General features: G+C 34.2%; 7 protein-coding genes, 3 long non-coding RNA genes, 4 other non-coding genes and 1 pseudogene across 17 annotated transcripts; 10 read left to right on the plus strand and 5 right to left on the minus strand.

Annotated features, from left to right (window-relative positions):
* The first annotated feature begins 244 nt into the window (after positions 1-244).
* On the plus strand, positions 245-2,275 carry AT5G27750 (F-box/FBD-like domains containing protein). 2 transcript variants are annotated; one of them, NM_122657.4, is made up of 4 exons: positions 253-328; positions 430-1,396; positions 1,488-1,628; positions 1,710-2,275. In NM_122657.4, the coding sequence occupies exons 2-4, from the start codon at positions 446-448 to the stop codon at positions 1,995-1,997; spliced, it is 1,380 nt and encodes a 459-aa protein (NP_198127.1). In that variant the 5' UTR covers positions 253-328; positions 430-445; the 3' UTR covers positions 1,998-2,275. The 2 variants fall into 2 exon arrangements, with proteins under 2 accessions (NP_001332585.1, NP_198127.1); NM_001344037.1 differs by having other exon boundaries at positions 245-328; positions 1,488-2,245.
* On the plus strand, positions 2,267-3,888 carry AT5G27760 (Hypoxia-responsive family protein). 2 transcript variants are annotated; one of them, NM_001344038.1, is made up of 3 exons: positions 2,267-2,481; positions 2,809-2,899; positions 2,977-3,888. In NM_001344038.1, the coding sequence occupies exons 1-3, from the start codon at positions 2,412-2,414 to the stop codon at positions 3,026-3,028; spliced, it is 213 nt and encodes a 70-aa protein (NP_001331125.1). In that variant the 5' UTR covers positions 2,267-2,411; the 3' UTR covers positions 3,029-3,888. The 2 variants fall into 2 exon arrangements, with proteins under 2 accessions (NP_001331125.1, NP_198128.1); NM_122658.4 differs by having other exon boundaries at positions 3,446-3,888.
* A 534-nt stretch (positions 3,889-4,422) lies between these two features.
* On the minus strand, positions 4,423-4,879 carry AT5G04445. The gene has a single exon (NR_142760.1). It is a non-coding gene; the product is annotated as an other RNA (long non-coding RNA).
* Positions 4,593-4,756, plus strand: U1.8. The gene has a single exon (NR_142761.1). It is a non-coding gene; the product is annotated as an other RNA (small nuclear RNA).
* Positions 4,880-4,950: 71 nt separating the features above from the next.
* Positions 4,951-5,099, plus strand: U4.7. Its single transcript, NR_142762.1, has one exon. It is a non-coding gene; the product is annotated as an other RNA (small nuclear RNA).
* AT5G04485 lies at positions 4,954-5,259 on the plus strand. Its single transcript, NR_144237.1, has one exon. It is a non-coding gene; the product is annotated as an uncharacterized misc_RNA (transcript).
* A 158-nt stretch (positions 5,260-5,417) lies between these two features.
* AT5G04495 lies at positions 5,418-5,668 on the minus strand. Its single transcript, NR_142763.1, has one exon. It is a non-coding gene; the product is annotated as an other RNA (long non-coding RNA).
* A 499-nt stretch (positions 5,669-6,167) lies between these two features.
* On the plus strand, positions 6,168-6,984 carry AT5G27765 (uncharacterized protein). Its single transcript, NM_001344039.1, has 2 exons — positions 6,168-6,328; positions 6,758-6,984. The coding sequence occupies exons 1-2, from the start codon at positions 6,226-6,228 to the stop codon at positions 6,889-6,891; spliced, it is 237 nt and encodes a 78-aa protein (NP_001331193.1). The 5' UTR covers positions 6,168-6,225; the 3' UTR covers positions 6,892-6,984.
* Positions 6,985-7,899: 915 nt separating this feature from the next.
* AT5G27770 (Ribosomal L22e protein family) lies at positions 7,900-9,444 on the plus strand. The gene is made up of 3 exons (NM_122659.4): positions 7,900-7,988; positions 8,173-8,411; positions 8,985-9,444. Exons 2-3 carry the CDS (start codon positions 8,182-8,184, stop codon positions 9,127-9,129), a joined length of 375 nt encoding a protein of 124 aa, NP_198129.1. The 5' UTR covers positions 7,900-7,988; positions 8,173-8,181; the 3' UTR covers positions 9,130-9,444.
* Positions 9,445-9,610: 166 nt separating this feature from the next.
* Positions 9,611-9,960, minus strand: AT5G27771 (annotated as a pseudogene). Its single transcript has one exon.
* An 867-nt stretch (positions 9,961-10,827) lies between these two features.
* SAUR75 (SAUR-like auxin-responsive protein family) lies at positions 10,828-11,470 on the minus strand. The gene has a single exon (NM_122660.2). It carries the CDS (start codon positions 11,327-11,329, stop codon positions 10,901-10,903), a length of 429 nt encoding a protein of 142 aa, NP_198130.1. The 5' UTR covers positions 11,330-11,470; the 3' UTR covers positions 10,828-10,900.
* Positions 11,471-12,940: 1,470 nt separating this feature from the next.
* Positions 12,941-14,019, minus strand: AT5G27790 (Protein kinase superfamily protein; the record flags this gene model as incomplete). The annotated part of the gene is made up of 2 exons (NM_122661.1): positions 12,941-13,911; positions 14,007-14,019. The coding sequence occupies 2 exons, from the start codon at positions 14,017-14,019 to the stop codon at positions 12,941-12,943; spliced, it is 984 nt and encodes a 327-aa protein (NP_198131.1).
* Positions 14,020-14,427: 408 nt separating this feature from the next.
* Positions 14,428-15,820, plus strand: AT5G27800 (Class II aminoacyl-tRNA and biotin synthetases superfamily protein; the record flags this gene model as incomplete). The annotated part of the gene is made up of 6 exons (NM_122662.1): positions 14,428-14,727; positions 14,812-14,859; positions 14,950-15,066; positions 15,157-15,251; positions 15,301-15,606; positions 15,658-15,820. 6 exons carry the CDS (start codon positions 14,428-14,430, stop codon positions 15,818-15,820), a joined length of 1,029 nt encoding a protein of 342 aa, NP_198132.1.
* A 1,565-nt stretch (positions 15,821-17,385) lies between these two features.
* AT5G04505 lies at positions 17,386-18,151 on the plus strand. Its single transcript, NR_142764.1, has one exon. It is a non-coding gene; the product is annotated as an other RNA (long non-coding RNA).
* Positions 18,152-18,730: 579 nt separating this feature from the next.
* Positions 18,731-19,162, plus strand: AT5G00485. The gene has a single exon (NR_144159.1). It is a non-coding gene; the product is annotated as an uncharacterized misc_RNA (transcript).
* The last annotated feature ends 2,003 nt before the right edge of the window (positions 19,163-21,165 follow it).

Below are 21,165 nucleotides of genomic sequence, written 5' to 3' on the forward strand. Positions count from 1 at the left end.
TCGGGTCAAAAATCAAATAAAAAGTCTGATCCAATTGGATTTTTTAAAATGTACTTCAAAAATATTGAGTAGATAGATAATATTTGTTTTTTATTTTGCAAAAAAAAAAGATAATATATTTTTAAGAATTGCGTTTTCGAAATTGCGTTTAAGAACGAATAATGGCAGCCATTTTGATTTCGAAACGCAAATTGGAATAGGAACCGCTTCGAGTACTGCTATAAATACTAAATGAAGGGTTTGAGTTAAAATGATCGATACTAGCTTTACCACTTAGCCTCTGACGCCAGAACTCCGGTCGATAATTCGCCGGAGAATCAAATCCACGGTGAGTCTTTTTCTCGAATACGTACCTGATTTTAATCGATTCATAACTCAACGCCTAGGATTTAATCAAGTTACATTGTTGTTGTATGTTCATGCTCTTAGGGTTTTGTGTCTCGTGATGCCTGGGTTCGATAGAATTAGCGAATTACCGGAATCTCTGATTACTCAAATACTCTTATGCCTTCCGACTAAAGATTCGGTGAAGACGAGTGTTTTATCGACTAGGTGGAAGAATCTATGGCTAAATGTTCCCGGACTTGACTTAACTTGCAGTGATTTCCCTTTTGAAGATGAAGAATATGAACAAGTGTTCATTAACTTCATCGACAGGTTTCTAGAGTTTAATCCTGAGTCACGCCTGCAAACATTCGAGGTAGATTACAAAAGGCGTGAGATACGCGGGTTCAAGGATCGGATCGGTACAGCGATTAACCGCGGAATTCGACTTCTAGATGCTGTGAGTAGTACCATGTATTGGGAGGAGGAATGCATTATGTATCCTTATTTGGAGTTCATGCCTCTGAATCTCTTTACAAGCAAGACGTTGGTTACTTTAAAGCTCCGGGATTCGGCTCTTAACGATCCGGGTTTGCTTTCTATGCCTTGTCTTAAGTTCATGATTCTTCGTGAAGTTCGATGGTCTGGTACCATGAGTCTTGAGAAGCTTGTCTCTGGATGTCCTGTTCTTGAAGACCTGACCTTGGTAAGGACCTTGATATGTCATATTGATGACGATGAATTGCCGGTTACTCGTGTGAGATCTCGGAGTCTGAAGACGTTTTATGTTCCGCTCGCGTATGGAGTAGGTTGTAGGTCAAGAGTCCCAGACAAAGTACTTGAGATTGATGCTCCAGGACTAGAGAATATGACTCTCAAAGAAGACCATTTCGATGGAATCGTGGTAAAGAACCTGACTTCTTTGTTCATGATTGAACTTAATATCAAGTTTGCTGTCGATTACCGCAGGAGTTTTGATCCAGAGGACTTATCGAAGAGAAATGAAATTGGTGATTTTCTCACTGGGATATCTCGTGCAAGACATATGATCATCTCTCAGAAAACAGTGAAGGTATATATTTCATCACTCTGACAACTATTCCTGGTATTTGCCTAACTGGAAAACTCTTACATGTATCCTTTTTTCTCTCTTCTTGTTGCAGGCTCTTGAAAGTTACTCAAAAGTTGGATCGATTCCCAAATTCAATAACTTGTCACATTTAAAAGCTGTGTTCCCGAGCCCCTTGTTACCGTTCTTGCCAGCCTTTCTTGAGAGTTTCCCGAATCTGAAAAACCTAATCTTGGTAAAACCTTTTGTGATTTTGGCATAACAACATTAATTTTGGTTTTGTGGATGTGTATTATTGAAAATTTGGTGTTTGCAGAAGATTGCTTTTGCAAAGGATGATGAGACGGAGGAGCTGAATCTCATAAACGTGCCTCGGTGTATCGTATCGACTCTCGAGTGTGTTGAGATAAAAGGATTGTTTGAATGGGAGGAAGAGGAGATGAAAATAGCGAGGTACTTTCTTGAAAACGCAGCAGTCCTCAAGAAACTTACTATGAGTTTTATAGACTACCCTCGATATGCTTCAAATTCAGATGTCTACGAGGACCTTGATAAACTCACAAAACGTTCTCAACAATGTCGAATTATCGTTGATGATGAGTGATGAAGATTGATCCGCAACCATGAATAAGCCCATGAGCATATTTCAGTGTAGGAGTCTGTTTTTGTCACAAACTTAAGCTTTAGCATTTTTTTTAAAGATGATCTTGTTGTTCTTCTTAGTTCTACTTGGATTTCTTAGCCATAGATGTTGCAACTTGTTTGAATTTCGGTTTGGTTTCATAAAATTAAATTTTGATGGCTTTGGAATCAATTTAGCGTTGAAAAAAAGTCAAAAATTAGCGAATGTTGAAAGACCAATTTTTTACACTTTATTAAGACACGTCAGCAAAATGAAGCGCAAGTTAGGAAATTGGCTTTTACTTCTTCCTTGAGAAGTTTCCGACTCGGCCGCTTTAAAACCAACGCCCGACGCTCATTTCTTCTCTCCATTTTTTTTTGCTCATCTTCTTCAACAATGGCGGAACCAAAGACAAAAGTTGCAGAAATCAGGGAATGGATCATCGAACATAAGCTTCGTACCGTTGGTAATCTCACTCTTCCTCCTCTTATTCCCTCTTTGTTCATCCTCGAACTAATTTTCTCATAGGTTGTTTTGGCGTAACAATAATACACGAATCGAGTTTCGTATTGGTTCATCGTTATTATAGATCTTGTTTATACCGTATTTTTCTGAATAATTCCTCAGATCCGAAGTTTTTTTCGATCTGAATAATCTCAATTTTGATAATTTTAGGTTTAATTTCTTACACAAAATCGAAGTTCCTCTTTGCTTCACAATTTTGAGGATGCATGTATGAGTTTTGTGTTTTGTTCTGATAAAATTTGTTGGTTCTGAATTGGACTCTTGATAGGTTGCTTATGGCTAAGTGGTATCTCTGGTTCAATTGCTTATAATTGGTCTAAACCTGCCATGAAAACCAGTGTCAGAATCATCCACGCTAGGTAAATTTTCTTATCTTAATGCTCCTTAATGTTTTTTAGATTGAAGAATCTGCTCCTTAATGTTTCTTTGATTGTAGAAGTTATCAGTGGCTTAAGCTATTGAAGAATCTGGTTCTTATCTCCGTGTAATGGACATCAAAGTTACTTACCTATGTGTTCTCATATATTGCATAAACAATTACGTTTAAGAACACTAATGCTTGAGAAAGCATGATCTTCAGTTATGGATACTCTAAAATCACTTGTTCGTGTCTTTCTTCATTTTAGAATTCTTATCTTTCAATCTTTACTATGAGCTGCTTTGTCTCCCATTGGTTCTGTATTGCTAGACAAATTTAGTGTTAACAACATCTAGTCTCTTCAATATTCTATCATATATATGCTTGCTCGTATGCAGTTTTGTACCTAAAAACATGTACTTGTGATGTTTGGTACATAACATAAATGTGACCATAACAGTTTTAGTTTTTTCATAGATTGGTTCTTTACCATGTTTGGCGTTTGATCTTTTACACATTTCTGGATTGGATTATATTATTATGTCAGGTTGCATGCTCAGGCGCTGACATTAGCCGCTCTGGCTGGAGCAGCTGCAGTGGAGTACTATGATCACAAATCTGGAGCCACTGATCGAATCCCGAAATTTCTGAAGCCTGATAACTTAAATAAGGACTAGAAATCTCCGTACCATGGCTCTGCCTATTCTGTTATTTGTAGGCATCTTCGTATCCAATGAAGACTTCATGTTTTGTAAGTTCTTTTGGTATTTGAAATGGCTGATACCTATTCTGTTATCTTAGGCATATTATAGCCTTGCAGATTATCTGCAACATTCGGGATGCGAAATTGTAAGAGAGATTCGTACAGAAACTAAATGAATAAATTATATGTATTCGATTTATTAAGCATGGTCATTTTGTTATTAGCATAAATCCTGATAATATCTATCTCCTATCCCAAAACCTGGTCATTGTGTCCCTTATTGTAGATTCAGTATCCACAGTATCAGTATCTTGAAAATGTTTTTACAGTTTCCTGGTCATGGTGTCCCTTAGGCAAATAAACCGAACCGAATCTACCGAACCGGAAATCGAAAACTAACCGAATGAATATTAAATTCTACAACCAAAATAACCGAAACCGAATAGATATAAACCGAAGTAATTGGATAACCGAAAATATCCGAATATAATTATATTTTCAAAAATATTAGTTATTTCTAGACTAAATAACAAAAAATACTTGAGAATATATATAAAATAGTAAAAATACTTGAAAATAACCAAAAACTATCCGAAAATATCCGGAAATATTCAAAAATAACCAAAATATCCAGAATTATTTAAAGCAAAATAACCGAATGGATACTAAATTTTAAAACCGAAAAAACCGAAAAAACCGAAACCAAACCGAAACCGAACCAAACTTTCAAAATAACCGAATGGATACTAAACTTTAAAACCAAAAAACCGATAACCGAATAGGTATAACCGAAACCGAATGGATAACTATAAGGGACTCCCTTATGTCTGTTTGTAAAAAACGTGTTTATCGTCGTTTCAAGCACTTGATTGGGCCTAAAACATCCAGCACGATGTGTTGATATTCAAAAGTCCCACATCGGTTAATACCCAAAGCATGGGTTGGTGAAGCAGTAGTATATATAAAGAAGCGGACTGTTCAAGCAAATTACTTACCTGGACGGGGTCAACTCGCGATCAATAAGACGAGTGGCCTAGGCTAGTGACCGCATTGCACATACCGTTGGGGTGCTATGCCTAAGGTCTTCCCTTGAGGAAGAGCCTGCGTTATTATTTGTGGCAGAGGGGGTTTGCGTTCGCGCAGCCCCTACCAGTCATTGTTAGTCTGAAGTTTTCATATTTCAATTACTTATCCGATATGGTACTCTAGAATCCAATAGCTAATACTTAACCGAACTAACCAAATCGAAACCATATGCACAAAAAGTCCCACATCGGAAGTATATTATAGCTTCATAGGTTCTGCTTGGCTATAAATGAAGAGGCTCTCCTTCTATAAAAACTTATCTTTGCGCTTGGGGCAATGACGCAGCTAATGAGGTATTAACCGAGGCGCGTCTATTGCTGGTTGAAAACTATTTCCAAACCCCCTCCTAGGCCTAAGCTTGTCTTGGGCCTCTGAGAATTTCTGGAAGAGCTCCCTTTGGGGTAAAGCTCCACAATTCTTAGTTCAATAGATATCTTTTATGATTACGCTTCATAAATATGTTTCTATTTAATGTAATATGTTTCCTCCTTTCATGTACCTAAATAGGTTTATGTTATGCATCAGCTTTCTTCATGTTTTCTCAATTTGAAGTGAGAAAAATATGTCATGCTAATAGTCTGCTTCTGCTTTCTGCATTGATCTGTTACATAGCAGCCACTTTCTTATGTAACTGAGATTGGTTTCGGTATAACTATCATATGAGAGGTAACATTGATGAATTTTTCAACCCTTTACTAGCACTAAATAATTTTACACGTTGCTAAAGTTTGGTAGGGGTTAGAATGTAGTAACAATAACAGAGCATGTCGGCACGCGTAGTACGCTCAGGTATCCCTCATGTCTTCTCTTTTCTGGTTGTATCTTTACATGCTTCTTCTTCTTCCTTTTCGTGATTCTCTCTCTCTCTCTCTTTTCATTAGATAATGTGATAGAGATCTAGGAACATGTAAAGAGAGAAATTAGAGGTCTTGAGACAAACCTTAAACTCTTTTCGTTTCTAGTGGAGGTTTATGGGTAAGAGCCACACATAAAATGTACCCATGACTCATTAAAGTTAAGTTAGTAGGCTTCTAGTTGGTTTGAACCGGTGTGTCATATGTCGAAAACCTCACAAGTAAGTGGCGTTTCAAAAGCATGGTAATCTGAACTTCATCGCTGCAAGAAGATAACAAATCGTAAGTAAGAGATTCATTCAAGTTTAATAAATGCATTCAAGAGACAAAGCTTTTGCTGTTTAAAGTAAAGCTCTTTGTGTAGTAACATAGATGTATTGTAGCTAATGTAAACTAATTAGAAGCTGGACATAGTCCTCCACAAAATAATGAAATAATAATAATATGTATATATGTTAGACCAGTTCAGAGAAGACATTTTCATGAGTCAATGACGCATTGTCAACACATGTTTAGAGAAAAATGATGCGGTCCGTTGAACAGACAAAAGAAATATATATAAATCATATGTCCATGGCAACAATCCGCGTGATCTGACTTCGTTTCTCAGAAAATTCTTGAGTTCATTTCTCTCTATATATACCGATTTACATATCGAACATCATAGTTTTAAGGTTTTTAAAAATGTGTAACATCGTGGTTTTCTTGCTAACTTTGACCTTGTTCTTGTTCTCTGGATTGTCGAACACAGCATTTGCCCGAGTGCAATATGAACCTTTAAAGCCAAGTAAGTTTTTATTACGATTTTACCAAAAAAAAAAAAAAAAAGTTTTTATTACGATCAAATTTTATATATCCAAGTCGATTTGGTTTTGTTGTAGTTTAATTTTTTTTCCCGGGTTCTAAAATAGAATGATAAATGGCTGTTATTCAATTTGCTTTGATACACTTTTTTAGTCTCGATCCTATGTTTAGCAATTAATATAATTTAATATATTTATTGTTATTTGATTTTACGGTCTCTTTTGCATATCAAGAAGAAGAAAAAAAAACTGAATAATTTTCATTCTACTCTCTTTTAGTTTTTGTATTGCTTTTTCGATATGGATCTTATTCGATCTGAATAATTGTTTCAACTAATGAAATTTTTGTCACTTAAGTTTAAAGATATAAAAGATTGATTGAGCACTGATTGTTGTTTAATTTGTTGGGACAGAATTCGGAGCAAGGGTATGGGATCAAAAGATGATAAAAAATATCAAGATTGAAGTAGATGGTAGCTGTTCAAGGCGTGCACCTGGAAGAAGAAGACCACCAAATAGACCACCAAAACCATGTACTAAACCCTAGTGACAATCCTTTATGTATGTACATATATATGTATAATTTTATAAAAATGACATCAAGTACTATATTAGATTCACATAAATGATCATATTTTTATTGATTCTTTGTATCTAACATCATCACATAATGCAAGAAGAAAATTAATTATCAAAAGTATAATAAAATAAAAATCATATTGCTTACGCTTGGGCATTCGGATTTTGGATTGGATTTGGTTCAGATTATTTTGGATTCGGATAATTCGGATGAGAAGTTTATTATCCGTTAAGATAATATGACTATTAGGATCGGTTTCGATTCGGATGGTGTTGGATTCAGATCGGTTTCAAATCAGTTTTTCAGAAAAAATAAAATAAAAAATTATTCAATTTTAATAAAAAAAATCGTTTAATTTTACTAAAATTTGGTTTAGTTTTGCAAAACATTGTATAATTATGACAAATATAACTAAAAAAAATTCGGATATCAAGGTTTTGGATATTTTTGAGTAAAAATTATAACTAAATATAACTAATATTTTTAGATATATATTTTTATTTTGGATTAGCGGATATCAGTTCGGTTTTTGGTATGGATCGAATTCGGTTTGGGTAATTCGTGTAGGAGAATTCATTATCTGTTCGGATTTTGTGATTATTCGGTACGATTTGGATTTTTTGAATCGGTTTCGGATGATTTTTGGATTTTGAATTTTATGTCCAACCATTATTACTTAATAACTGAATCTAGGAATTGTTTTGAAGAGTGGAAAAAAAAAAGGAATTGTTTTGAAGATTCTAATTAGGTTCAGTTGTTTTCATATTGTTTGCAAAAACAAATGTGGGGCAACACACTCCGCAAGTTTCTCGGCCCATTAGTAGATCCTTTGTAAAAATTTCACTTACCCATTACAAATATTTGGGCTTGAAAAACAAATCTGAAAGTTATCGGGGCTAATTTCGAATAAAGAAAATAAATGAGGATCACTTCTGTTATTTATCATCATAAAATGACACGAGCACCTTAAAAGCCAAAAAAAACCTAATAACATCTTCTTCTTCGTCTTCAAAGATCAAAAAACGCCGCTCCTCTTCACACAGTTCCATCTTCTTCAACTTCAGGTGACACCATTATCGTCCTTCGTTGAAATCTTTCATAGAATCGGTTCCTATTGTTGTTGAACTCTTAGCTCTCTATCGTTAAGTTTTCGTTTTCCTGGAAATGTAATCAACGAACATTAGATTCAGATTCGAAATTTCTTAGTATTGTTGTTGAGATTTATGAATGGTGAATTTGTTTTTGCAGAGGTGAAAAATGAGTCGTGGTAACGCAGCAGCAGCTAAGGGAAAGAAGAAGGGAGTTTCCTTCACTATCGATTGTTCTAAACCTGTGGATGATAAGATTATGGAGATTGCTTCTTTAGAGAAGTTTCTTCAGGAGAGGATTAAGGTTGGTGGTAAAGCTGGTGCTCTTGGTGATTCTGTTTCTATCACTCGTGAGAAGAGCAAGATCACTGTCACTGCTGATGGTCAATTCTCCAAGAGGTATCTTAAAACTTAAAACCTAATTCTCTGATATTGCCTTTACTTGTGTCTAGATTTGTGGCTTTGATATTTAGGTATAGTTTTGGGAATGGTTCTGTTTATCTTGTTGGTAACGTTTGAATATAGAATCTTGAAACCGTTGTGTTTGTAATGTTTTTGTTTATCTTGTTGGTTGGTGGTTGGTACAATGTTGAATAATAGATCATCTTGTTGGTTGGTACAGTGTTGAATTTATCTTATAGAGTTACTTATAGGTATGTTGTTTGATTCTGATTTTAGAGTGTCTCTGAGTGTAATTCTTTGTTGCTTATGTTAATCTTGTTGGTTGATACAATGTTGAATGTTGAATCTTGAATAGTTTTTGGTAATGCTTATGATGATCTTGTTGGTTAATACAGTGTTGAATGTGGAATCTTGAGTAGTTTTAGTAATGTTTTTGTTTATTTTGTTGGTTGTTACAATGTTGAATGTGGAATCTTCTTGAGTTTATCTTGTTGAGTTAAGTATAGGATGTTGTTTGATTCTGTTGTTAGACTGTTTTTGAGTGTGATTCTTTGTTTATGTCTGTGACAGGTATCTTAAGTACTTGACAAAGAAGTACTTGAAGAAGCACAACGTGAGGGATTGGCTTAGAGTGATTGCGGCGAACAAGGACCGTAACCTCTATGAGTTGAGGTACTTCAACATTGCCGAGAACGAAGCTGAGGAAGAAGATTAAAACCGGTTTTGGTCTAGTGCTATATCCTCTGTTCCTCTATTTCTGTTGGTTTGGTTTTGATTCTTCAGTTTTGTGTTAGATATTATTATGTAGTTTGATTGAAGTAATACTCTTTGCTTTTGTTGTTGCGTACTTGAGATTTTCTATGGAGTCTATTTCTTCCAAACAGTAATGATGTGAAATTGGACTAATATGATTTAGGGTTTGATTAAGTTATTCATTGGAGGATAAAATTATGACAAATTCGTATAGTTAACTTTGGGTTTGGTTATTGTTTTTGTCCAATACAGTATTTGGATTATCACTCGCGTTAGAAGAGATCTATATTAATCCTGATGAATAATACGGGCCTTATATGGTATTTTTGTTAACCAGTGTAATCTAACTGTAAGCATATTTACAAATAGCTTTGTTTCAATGTATCATGGGTACTCTAAAATGCAAGCACTTGCTGACTCCGTTCTTGTAGTTGCAAAGAACATTATGAAGAACATCTAGCACTAGAGATTGAAAATAACAGAGCCTTCTCAGTGTCTCCATCCATTCGTCTTTGTACCAATTTGATTAGGTACTCTAAGAAAGCTGAATCAAACGGTAATGTAATTGGTCCACCGGTTGGGAGGCGAAAGTCTTCTTCAGCTATCTTCAAGAGCTCTTTGCTCAGGTAGCTTGTTGCAAAACAAAGCGTGTGTTATCCGCCGTGTAAACCACAAAACAACCCTTCTCTACAGGAGTAGTACTTGATCTTTGGAATGAGATTCTTTTCCTGTGAAGAGCTGCTCTCTGTTGCCATTTCCTGAACATCTTGATTAGCATCTTTGTGTTCATCATTATTCTCTAGGAAAGCAAAAAAAAATATTACTTGAAAGTTGTGTTGCAGAAATCTTTGTATTAGTGCGAGCTGTGATTGATGAAGAATGTTACAAGCTTTGTTGTATTATATAGAAGAAGATCTTAATAGATTTAGACAGACTTTTGAACTTGTTGACTATTAAGCACGAGTCAACACATCCTTATGTTTCTACTCTGTGTGATCAGAACTCATAGGGGTCCTAAGTTGGTAATCAATCATGTCTGCAAATTAACTTGTGGACTATACAACTTCGTTTGAGAACTTAGAAGGACATGCTCATGTGGGTATCAAAATTTTATATGGACATTTATATGACAAGAGTTAGGTACTAATACATTGATAAAGAATGCAAGAGGCAGTTGCTACATTATATGAGTAGTTGATAACTTGTCAAACAGAACAAAGAGTAGCCAAAGACCAAACTCATGTTTGCTTAAGGGTCCCATGATGTTTGTTAGTAGTTCCATCAGCTAAATCAAATGTGGGTAACACAAATAATAGATCAAGTAATTAAATTATTCAGGGAACATCAAATCTGGTTATAATCAATGATAGATCAATACAATGAAACATTTTAAAATCAAGCTGAGTACTACTATGTTCTTGAAGTTGCATAGAGAATTGTGAGGAACATACAAAAATACAGAGAGACTTGCCATTAAGCTTACTGAGCAAGTTAATCATGTGTACTATATTAGTAGTGTTCTTGTGTCTGCAAATAAAGTTGTAAACCGCATCTAGCACTAATGATTGACATTATAAGATGGTTATATGTGTCTCCATTCGTTGGATCAATTGTCCAAGAAAACAGAATCGTAATGGCAAGGTGATTGATCCACCAGTCAGGAGGCTAAACTCTTTCTTCAGAGATAAAGATTTGTAAGCTAAACTTTACAAAAAACAGAAATTTGCGAAACTCTAAAACACAAGCAACTGTTGAGTAGCACTACAATGTTGTTGTGGTTGCAAAGAGCATCTAGCACTTGAGATTGACCATAACAGAGCCTTTTCTGTATCTTCATCCATTCGTCTTTGGATCAGTTTGATGAGATACTCTAAAAAGACCGAATCGAATGGCAATGTGATTGGTCCTTCCGTCGGGAGACCGAACTCTTCTTCAGATATTTTCAAGAGCTCTTGGACAATAGTGTTGCTTAGGTAACTTAAGGGAAATGAAAAACGGATCTTATCAGCCGTGTAAACCACGAAACAACCCTTTTCTACAGTTGTTTGGCTGCTAGTAGTAGTAATACTTGATCTCTGAAATGAAATTCTTTTCCTCTTGAGGGCTGCTCTTTGTTGCCATGTCTTAGCCAACTTCATGAGCGTCTTTGCGTTTATCATCATTTTCAGGGAGAGTTAAAGCTTGAGATTGGAAAGCAAGGTGGAGAAGGAAAGAGATAAGATTGGTGAGTTCTGTTTGTAGATCTCTTTCTGGTTGATGAGGAACAACCAATAAGCTTTGTTTCATTATATAGAAGGAGAAACTATTAGGTTTAGACAAGCTCCTGAGCAATCCAACCAGACACAACATATGTTTCAACAACATATATTTTGTTTAGTCATTATCGATCCAGACATGTTCCATATAACCATGTCCCATAAAACTAAACATCATTTTCTAATTTTCTTATAAAATTCAAATACTATAAATATTTGAAACTTCAAAAATAATAATTAATATTGATCTAAACTTTATAATTGTATTTTGATTGTTATATCTAAGATTTCACATGTACAATATCATCCCGTATATCGACCCAAATCCGTCTTACCATATAACCCCGTCCTATGAAATTTAAAATCATTTTGTCATAGTTTTATAAACTTCAAATATTTATAATAATAGAACTTCAAAAAAAAAATTATTTCGATCCAAACTTCATTTGATTGTTATATTTAGAATTTTGCATGTGGTATATCGTCCCATATTAATATCTTTTTTAAGTATGTATAATGTTTGATTTTATAATATTTAAACTTTTTATAACGTTTAAATACTTATAATATTTATATCTTCATAAAAAATATAAAATTATAAATATTTAAAACGTTTTATAAAGCTAAACTTTTAAAAAGTTAAGTATTTATAATATTTTGAAACTTTTTAAAGTTTCAATCCTTACAAAAACAAATTACCGTAGTAAATCGGTTAACATTCTTAATTTTGGATGCCTGATAAATCAAAATTTCTACTCATTCGTATTAAGAATCATTTTGATCCTTTTTATAGTATGACTTTGAACCACTGCCTAATTTTTTAAGCAATGTGGGACCTTGTACACATATTTTGTTTTCTTCATCGATTGAGTAATGTATGTCAGTTTTTTAAAATTTGAATTACATCATATCCAAAAAAATCTAACATGTATTAACTGTATGTATTTTTATATAAAATCAAAATAAATTAGAAATGAGAACAAATAAAAGTGAAAGAAGAATTTATATATTTATATTTAATGTAGGTAAAGAGAGTTTAGGAAATTAGCAATTAATCGAATGTAGTGCAATAAAGATAAAATTTAATTAAGGATATAAATTTAAGATAATATATTCTTAGAATAGATTTTGTAGGGACTAAAAACTCAATAGTATTTACTTTTGGACAAAAATTTTGCTGGGGGATATTTTGTGCAATAACTCAATTGTAATTATTCACAAATTGGATGTTAAGAAAGCAAAGTATTTATGTAAGTGTTTAATGTTGATTGACGATTTGTAAGTTTTGTACTTTAAAATATTTTGTTTACAGATTTTTTGTAGGGATTAAAAACTAAATAGTATTTACATAAAGGATTTTTACAAAAGCTTCACCAAAAATGTATAAGTAGATTAAGATTACCTCAATTCTCTAACCCAAAGGCATGATTCTCTGTGTTAGACACATCCCCACCGACGACCGTTGGATCAAACTCTGAAAACTCTTTCTCATGACTTACAGAGCTTATCAACTTCAAATTAACGCATACTCCTAATTTCCGAAAGCATCTGTCTAAGTTTCTTCAGTTCCAGGGTGAAATCATTACGATTATCAACCTTCAGAAGCTTTGTCAACTTATTGACATCTCGACGAAAGAAGCTTTGTCTCAACAATGTCAACGCGTCTTTCCTCTCATCTGGTTCAGGCGCAAAGCAGGTCATGAGAAAGAGTTTTGCATCGCAAGGAAGATTAGGCGGAAACAATGGCTCGTAACACTTCATGAGATCTTCTAGTTCATAGTTAGTATGCCACCATGGTCTCTTCCCAGTGTACATCTCCAACACAACACATCCCAACGACCATAAGTCAAGTCCTTTCCCTATCTCCCCGTGAGAGATAGACTCCGGCGACATATAGATCCGTGTTCCCGCATACGATTTAAGAGGATGCCACCACTTAGTGTCTCCATCTCTTTTCGACAACCCGAAATCAGAAATCTTCAATTTGTAAGAATATCTCCACGCGCCCTCCTTGTAGACAGAACCAGGGAAAACAAGTATGTTCTCGGGTTTGATATCGTAGTGAACATAGCCGTATCTGTGAATTGTGGCCAAACCCTCGAGAAGCATACGAGTAAACTTTCTGATCATCGGATCAGGCAATTTTCTGTCGTTGAATCGGTCCATGAAATTGTTCAAGCTTCCTCCGGTTGCATACTCCATAGGAATCATGTACTCTACGTAACCCTTGTCGTTAAATCTCTGTTTTACTCCGTTACCGTAGCATTGGACGATTCTCGGACAGCCCTTGAATTTAGACAGGATCTGAAACTCTTCGTAGAGAGACTTAGCATCATCAGAGGTTTTCACAGTGGCGTAGAGAGTCTCACCGTCGCATCGTCTTTTGTAACTGAAAAGTCTCACCGATCCAAACGAACCTTTCCCAAATACCTTTCGAACTCCAAATCCAACGCCACCATTGCAAATAGAACGATTGATTCTTTTGATAGCTTTTGGCAACAAAACCCTAATTGACTGAAATATCTGAGAATTTGTAATAGCTTGGGAATAAAGTCTCAAACAAATATATAAGCCGAGAACTAACCGACTTCATTCATAATTTCCTTTTTTATTTTCTGTTTTTAATTTATTTACATCGAAATAGATAAAAAGATTTTCCTTTTTTTTCGGATTATAAGAAAGACTCATATATAAGAAAGACTCATGATAACTCATAATCATTTTGTGCTCGAATTCAATATTATCCATTTCTATTTCTATATTTGATGAAAGGATAATACACATCTCCATTAACAAAGTGATCCCTCAAGCGAGGAAGCCAGCCAAGTTACTTAGGAATACTTCAAGAGAGAACCGTGTCAGAATATAGGGCAAGGTTTGAAGTTCTTTGTCTGAATTCAGTGAACTTACCGGGACAAAACTTAGAGGAGATATTCTTACAAAGATTAAAGCCTAATTTACAAGCTGTAGTGATGCAATTCCAACCTAACGGGATTGTAGACATGATGGATTTGGCACAGTGGCTTGAGAAAGCTAGTGAAAATGATCATGGAACAAGAGGAGATACAAGAGCACCAGTTTCAGGGTTTAGAGGTGGTAATGAAGAGTTAATGTGTCTGACCATTGTGCAAGGTAATCAAGAGGTCCTTAGTATAGGCGGATTGATGAAAAACAATAAGCTAAGATTTTTTGGTTCTATCTCGGAGCATCAAGTGTCTGTGCGTATCGCCTCCGGAGCCACAAACAACTTCATGTCTAAGGATTTGGCAATTTACCTTAAGCTGCCAATAAAGGAGAATAATCATGTTTGAGTTGTATTGGGGCATGGACGGCACAACGAGAGTTTAGGCAATGTTCTGGGAATAAGATTGTTAGTCCAAGGAGTTGAGATCCTTGAGGATTTTCTCGTACTAGACGTGGACAAAGCTGAAGCGGAAGTGATATTGGGCTATAGTTGGCTCTCAAAACTAGGAGAGACATAAATTAATTGGCAAGAGCATTCATTCTCATTCATCCACAACCAAGAGTGGATCACCTTCAGTGATAAAGATCGGAAGCTAAGCACTACAAAAGTAAAGATGAGGAGTGAAAATGAGCTTAAAGAAGATTGTGGAACTGCCGCTTACTACTACCTTGAGGACAAGGTAGCTTTAAAAGGAGAGAGTAAGGCTAGGGGTAGAGGAATAGCCCATGATATAGAGTAGAAGCAGAATAAGATTAGTGAAAGACAAAAGATTCCAAGAGCAACTGGTAAAGTCCAAAACAAAGATGTTCAAATGGAAGATTCTTGGTTTCCACCTATTTGGACCATGGCTGATCACTATGAGTGGTAAGAATACCGATTCAAAATCTTTTCCAAAATTTGTAATTGTCGAGAGCGAGCCGGAACAGTCACAACAACAAGAAACTCATAAAAGCATCCTTGTGGATATTCAGACCAACCAAATTGAGGCTGCCTTCTTGGTTGAGAAACATTATGGAGAGACTGATGAGTACCTACACTTATGGGTTAAGATGAGTGACAGTCAAGCTGGGCTTGAGGCTGGAACTCCTACAAGGATACCGAATAAGGTCCCTAGGTACTACACGATTTCGGAGGGTAACTTCTCGAAACTGGTTTCACCAATCAAGGAGCAAATGCTGAGATCACAAGCTGAGAAGAAAAGTGAGGGATACGGTGGAAGGTTACTCTAGAAGAGTCTTGGTTAATCATCGCTGGTAAGAATATTACAGAGGCAAGATCAGAAGAAGCTAAGTCATTCTACCGTGGAGTTCACTTTCTACCACCATGAGGACAAGGTGATTCTCATTGGAGGGAGTATTGATAGGATTGCTTCATGGGCTTCATGGGCCTCATGGGCCTCGTATGGGTATTGGTTTAAGCCTGTCTTTCCTTAGTTGGTATTGCTATTTAATGTTGTCTTGAGTCTTTGTAAACACTTATCAAGAACTAAGAATGTTTATCTTCATCTCATCTCTTCTTCTTCCTTTCCTTCTCTGATTCTTCTACTTCTCATCTCTATTTCTTCTGTTTTCTCATCACCTTCTGTTACTTCTTTTAATAAGTGATTCTGACCTTATCAGAAATACACAATGCTTATGTTTTGATGTGTTGGTCTTTGAGGACCTTACTCCCTAGCTGGAGTGTTCCAAAATCTTTGTCACATTAGTGTCTCTTCTCTATGCTTCATATCAACCATTGTCTCCTTTCCCTTGCCTTTATGTATCTCTCATCACTTGTTGAGCTTGATTCTTGATAACAAAGATCGACAAAATTGGAATATAAGGACTGTTGTTGGAACAAAATCAAATGACTTCGAACACAATTATTGGATCGTAAAAGGCTTTGACAGAGGAAGGTTGCAACTAGGCGTCGACATTCGGGTACCCATACCCGATCCGTTCTTTTTTCGGGTATCGGGTCTATTCGGGTAGAGGGTTGAGAACCGTTCGGGTATTCTAAAAATTCGGTTTCGTTTCGGTTCGGATTCGGGTCGGTTCGGTTTTTAGTAGAAAAACAAAAATACCCAAAAATAACCAAAAATATCCAAAATATTTTCGGGTTCGGGTCGGGTTCAGTTTTTTACTCATATATACTCAAAGATAACTGAAATACCCAATTATCCAAAAATACATTGGTTACTTTTACTCAAATATAACTGAATGTAACAAAATACTTAAATTACCTTATAGAAAACTATAACATTGGATACTTTTATCCCAAATATATCCAAATGTATATGAATGACTAAACAAAATTTAGTATATTCGGATTTATAATTTTAATTTTGGGTATTTGAGGTATTATAAGTATATATAGAACTCATATTTGTAGGTATACATTTGTATTCGGGTACCCACGGGTATTAGATTCAGTTCGGGTTTTTTCGGATAGTGAGATCTAGGACCCATTCAGGTAATTCTAAAAATCGGGTTCGGTTAGAATATTTTTAGTTTTTTTTGTTCAAGTATTCAGTTCCGGGTATTATGTCCAGGTCTAGTTGGAGCATTTTTTACACAGAGGAAATGCTTGTCGCAATAATAAGAATAAGGATTCTATGTATGTTGTTTAGGACCATAGCAAAAGCTCATTATAAGATAAGATTACACTTTTGAGACAATTGTCTTGTATACAATTTTCTTCAATGCAAAAAAAGGGATACAAATATTCGAAATACATGTAAGAAATAATCAATTGGATCGTAAAAGGAACAATCGTCGACTATATTAACCCACACTCTTTTTCGTGAGAGTGTTAAAGATGTTGAAAGGTCGAAAATAACTTATTTTCTTTATTAGAAATCGCCTAAACAATCTATGAGATATGTTTAATCAGATTTACACGATGTTGAACACAATTTGTCACTCACCAATTCCTAATATACCCAAACTCACAACATAACAACAACAATGTTTCTCTCTCTATTCACTCACGAGGAACCATAATTAGCTTCTAGCCTGTACTTGTGATTCACCGAGATGTGAGATAAAACGGCCACCTAAACCTAAAGTTTAACTTCCGATTATATAGGTAACAACACAAGTGTCATTAACCTATTTTCCTAATCCTAAGATATCTTCAAATCTTCTTTACTTTATTTTCTTATATCTTGAATAACTTGAATACTTGCATATCACGTTGTGGAACTCCAACGACCAATCGCAGCTCGCCACGTCATCATCATTTAAGTTTCGCTGCTTCTCGCGTACAGCTCCTTCTTGTGCTTCACAGAATCGCCTTGTACTCAGACCTCCATATGTCTTCACTTCGTTCCCTTGATCTCAAGCTATTGTCGACTGAATGGTCTCGACCTCTTTAGGACGCCACCATGACTTCTAAACAGAGAGCAATCCTTCTCCATCTTTGGAATATGTCATTCTTACATTCCATTTCATCGATTTCACCATCTTCTCAATTTCTCCTATAGTTTCCATGTCATCTCTTACTATGAAAGTTCCTTGTGGTCTACGAATCCGGTCTACTTCAGCCATCACGCCCACCAAGTTGCACTTAAAGAGATTTTGTTTATACATAGCCATCAGAGTTTGCAATCAAGAATTATAGAGATAGACAAAGGAGATGAATAAATGTGTATATTCTTCAATGTAACTAACTAACTACTTCGTAAAACAGTAAAAAATATATTAGTCAAAAGATATTGGCGTCGGGTTTTATACATAAAACCTATGTCAGATACAAAGATGAATGTGATGCCCATGAAGCACGAAGATAAGTCATCCAACTCATTCCAAATAGGTTTGACCCATTCATGTTGCAGAATCAAAAGGATAAAATATCAAAATTTAATGACGAAGAGGTTAAGACATTTTGGTTCAGGAATGTAATGACTATGAAAGAAGAAATGTAACTATTTCATACTGTTTTTACTCTAAATTTCATTAGCTTTACTTTTCATTCATCTTTTGTGTTCTAGCTCACATAGTTTCAATAATAAGACACTTTCCAAAAAAAAGTATCAACTCGTTGATTCTTAGTTCGATTTAGTGGTTTTACTGTTTTAATATATACAAAAACTTCGACTACGAGATTTCAAAATCACCTCAACTGATTCTAATACGTAACTAGAATCAATCGGTATAGTATTCTGGTGGTAAAAAATTTTGTACCCTCATAATTTTAGGATCAATTATGGGATTGACACAATAAACTCCGTGTCTTTGTGAATTTAGAAACATCTCAAATTACTCACCAAATTAGGTAATTCTACGTTCTACGTTCTGACTATTTTACCCTTAATTTTCCTAAACCCAACCCAACATTAAATTCATATGAGCCTCTGTATTTCTTATTTTCTATCATATACAAACGGAAATGAATTCATGAAGATGAATTTCAAATTTCCAGAATTTATTTCCTCATCACTGCAAATCCGGAAAGAAAATCACCGCTACCATATTTGCATCTTTATTTCGATTTTGGAAATCAAAAGGGAGAAGGGAAGCCACAAAGGGTCTAGTCTCTATCATCACCAATCTCAAACATGTAAATTTTCAATTTGATTTTGAATTAAAGAGGTTGATTCAATTGAATTAAACATGTAGAATTCTATCATCAAAAATCGAGTTTAAGTTAAACATGTAATCGAAGAGGTTGATTCGATTTAATTCCCCAAACATGTAATTGATTTAATATGTGTTTAAAATTGGAAATCTTGGGTTCCCTATACACCATCTTAGGATTTAGATTTCCTTTACCAAAATATATGTAATTGGATCTATTGGGTTCAAAAGTTAAAAGAAAATCAATGATGAACGAACATTATGGAAAAAGCAAAAAAAAAAACAGATCGACGAAGAATGAAAAAGAAAGGAAGAGTGAGGGTAAAACTGTCACTTTACCAACTAAAATATGCTCAATTTCATAAGCCTAATGAAATGTGTTCTTTCTCTAAATTTTGGGTTAAATATGCCCAAATCTGTAAAAGCCCCCATAATTTTATGGTGGTAAAGAAGTCATAGATGTTTTTCTAATATCAATTTTTAAAATTCTTATCATCATAAAATAAAATAAAAAGTGCTTATCATTGTTTAACATGTATACTATGTTTTAACATATATTTTAGTTTTTGATACTATTTAGCTTAGTATACGACAAACTAACCGTGAATACCGTATCCCATAACTAAGAATTTGTAATGATTTTGTGAAGGGGAAATTAGGGGTAGGTTCTCCGAATAAATCAAACATGATTAAGACTTAAGAATTGAACGGGACTTTTATATGAACAAAAAGGGTTAATCTCGGTGCGGTATTTTTAAATCTCAATGAGCATACAATGCTAGAGTTTTCTAATATGAATTGAATGAATCTTTCTCTTCTTCTTATCTCGGTACTTAAACCACTAGTTTTTGCTTCTGGTCCGTTTCCCCCGGCTCGTGGCGTACCGGTTTCTTCAGATCTCGCCTCAAGTAATCCTCTTCTAATATTTCGCCAGTTGAATCTTTTCAGGGATCTCTAACTCGATCATCTTTGATCTCAAAGTTTGTTCCAGATGCACAATCGAGCCGCCATTATACGGCCTTTCACTTTTACTTTCTTGCCTAATCAGTCATAAATACCAAGCTAGCGAGCTTTGTTAATGGACCATTTTGTGTCAAAGCCTAGTACCAACACTAACTGAACTGAAACTGAACAAAAATTCTAAAATACTTGAATGAATTATAAACTCGAAAATCAAAATAACCATAACCGAACAAAAATATGTTAGGTATCCAAAAATATCGAAAGTACCTATAATCAGTATGTATTCAAAAGATATTATTATTTTTAGACCGAATAACAAAAAATATCGAGAATACAAAAAAAAACCTATAAAAAAATACTTAAATATTCAAACATATATTAAAAACCCAACCTATCCCGAAAATATCTTACAAAACACCCAAAAACATCCAAAAATATTTATAAATAATAAATATTAAATGGATTATGAACTCCATAACTACAACAAAAACGTCATTTTACATCATTTGTTATAAATATTGACATTAGTTATAAATGATGTTAAATAATTTTGCATCATTTAAATAAGTGACTTAATAATTGGTGATGCAAATAATTTACATCAGTTTATTACTAATTGATGTTAATATTTAAAATATTTACATCGATTACTATAATTGATATCAATATGTATCAATTGCTAAAAAGTGATGTTAACTTTTACTTCAATTTATTTAAGTGATGTTAATATTTGTTTCGGTTAAAATAAGTGATTTTAAAAATAATAATATATTTACCGAATAATAATTTTTAGAATAATAAATAATTATTTTAAAAAATATATTTTCCAATTATTCTTTTATTTGTTTCATTTTTAATATATAATAAATCATGGTAGATATTTTGTCCCAAAATCACTCGTTGCAATATCTACAAAAATCTTTTCAAGATTTTATAAAATATTTTCAAGATTTTATAAAATATTTTCAAGATTTTATAAAATATAATTTTTAAGAATAATAAATTCTTATAACAAAAATAATAATAATTGGGTGTTCTTCGTGTTTAAACACATTCTTTCAGTTTCATACTTCTTCCTTCCAGTAATTGTTTGTTCTTCTTGGATCTTCTATTTCTTTTTTTTTTATATATATCATCTCTTTTCCATTTGTGGAATCAAGATTATGCTGACTTGAGATCCCTTGAATCATTATCCCACTTAAGTTTTTTCTCTACAAAATGAAAAAGAGATTAATTGTTTGGAAATTTATAAAATTTTT

The sequence above is a fragment of the Arabidopsis thaliana genome, chromosome 5, assembly GCF_000001735.4.
Source record: "Arabidopsis thaliana chromosome 5, partial sequence".
Lineage (NCBI taxonomy): Eukaryota > Viridiplantae > Streptophyta > Magnoliopsida > Brassicales > Brassicaceae > Arabidopsis > Arabidopsis thaliana.

Coding starts and splice junctions, on each gene's coding strand:
- AT5G27765 (NM_001344039.1), top strand. CDS start 6,226: ATGTGTAACATCGTGGTTTTCTTGCTAACTTTGACCTTGTTCTTGTTC. Junction 6,329..6,757: donor ATATGAACCTTTAAAGCCAA/GTAAGTTTTTAT, acceptor TTGTTGGGACAG/AATTCGGAGCAAGGGTATGG.
- AT5G27760 (NM_122658.4), top strand. CDS start 2,412: ATGGCGGAACCAAAGACAAAAGTTGCAGAAATCAGGGAATGGATCATC. Junction 2,482..2,808: donor ACATAAGCTTCGTACCGTTG/GTAATCTCACTC, acceptor GACTCTTGATAG/GTTGCTTATGGCTAAGTGGT. Junction 2,900..3,445: donor GTCAGAATCATCCACGCTAG/GTAAATTTTCTT, acceptor TTATTATGTCAG/GTTGCATGCTCAGGCGCTGA.
- AT5G27750 (NM_122657.4), top strand. CDS start 446: ATGCCTGGGTTCGATAGAATTAGCGAATTACCGGAATCTCTGATTACT. Junction 1,397..1,487: donor TCTCTCAGAAAACAGTGAAG/GTATATATTTCA, acceptor TTCTTGTTGCAG/GCTCTTGAAAGTTACTCAAA. Junction 1,629..1,709: donor ATCTGAAAAACCTAATCTTG/GTAAAACCTTTT, acceptor TGGTGTTTGCAG/AAGATTGCTTTTGCAAAGGA.
- AT5G27770 (NM_122659.4), top strand. CDS start 8,182: ATGAGTCGTGGTAACGCAGCAGCAGCTAAGGGAAAGAAGAAGGGAGTT. Junction 8,412..8,984: donor GATGGTCAATTCTCCAAGAG/GTATCTTAAAAC, acceptor TGTCTGTGACAG/GTATCTTAAGTACTTGACAA.
- SAUR75 (NM_122660.2), bottom strand. CDS start 11,329: ATGATGATAAACGCAAAGACGCTCATGAAGTTGGCTAAGACATGGCAA.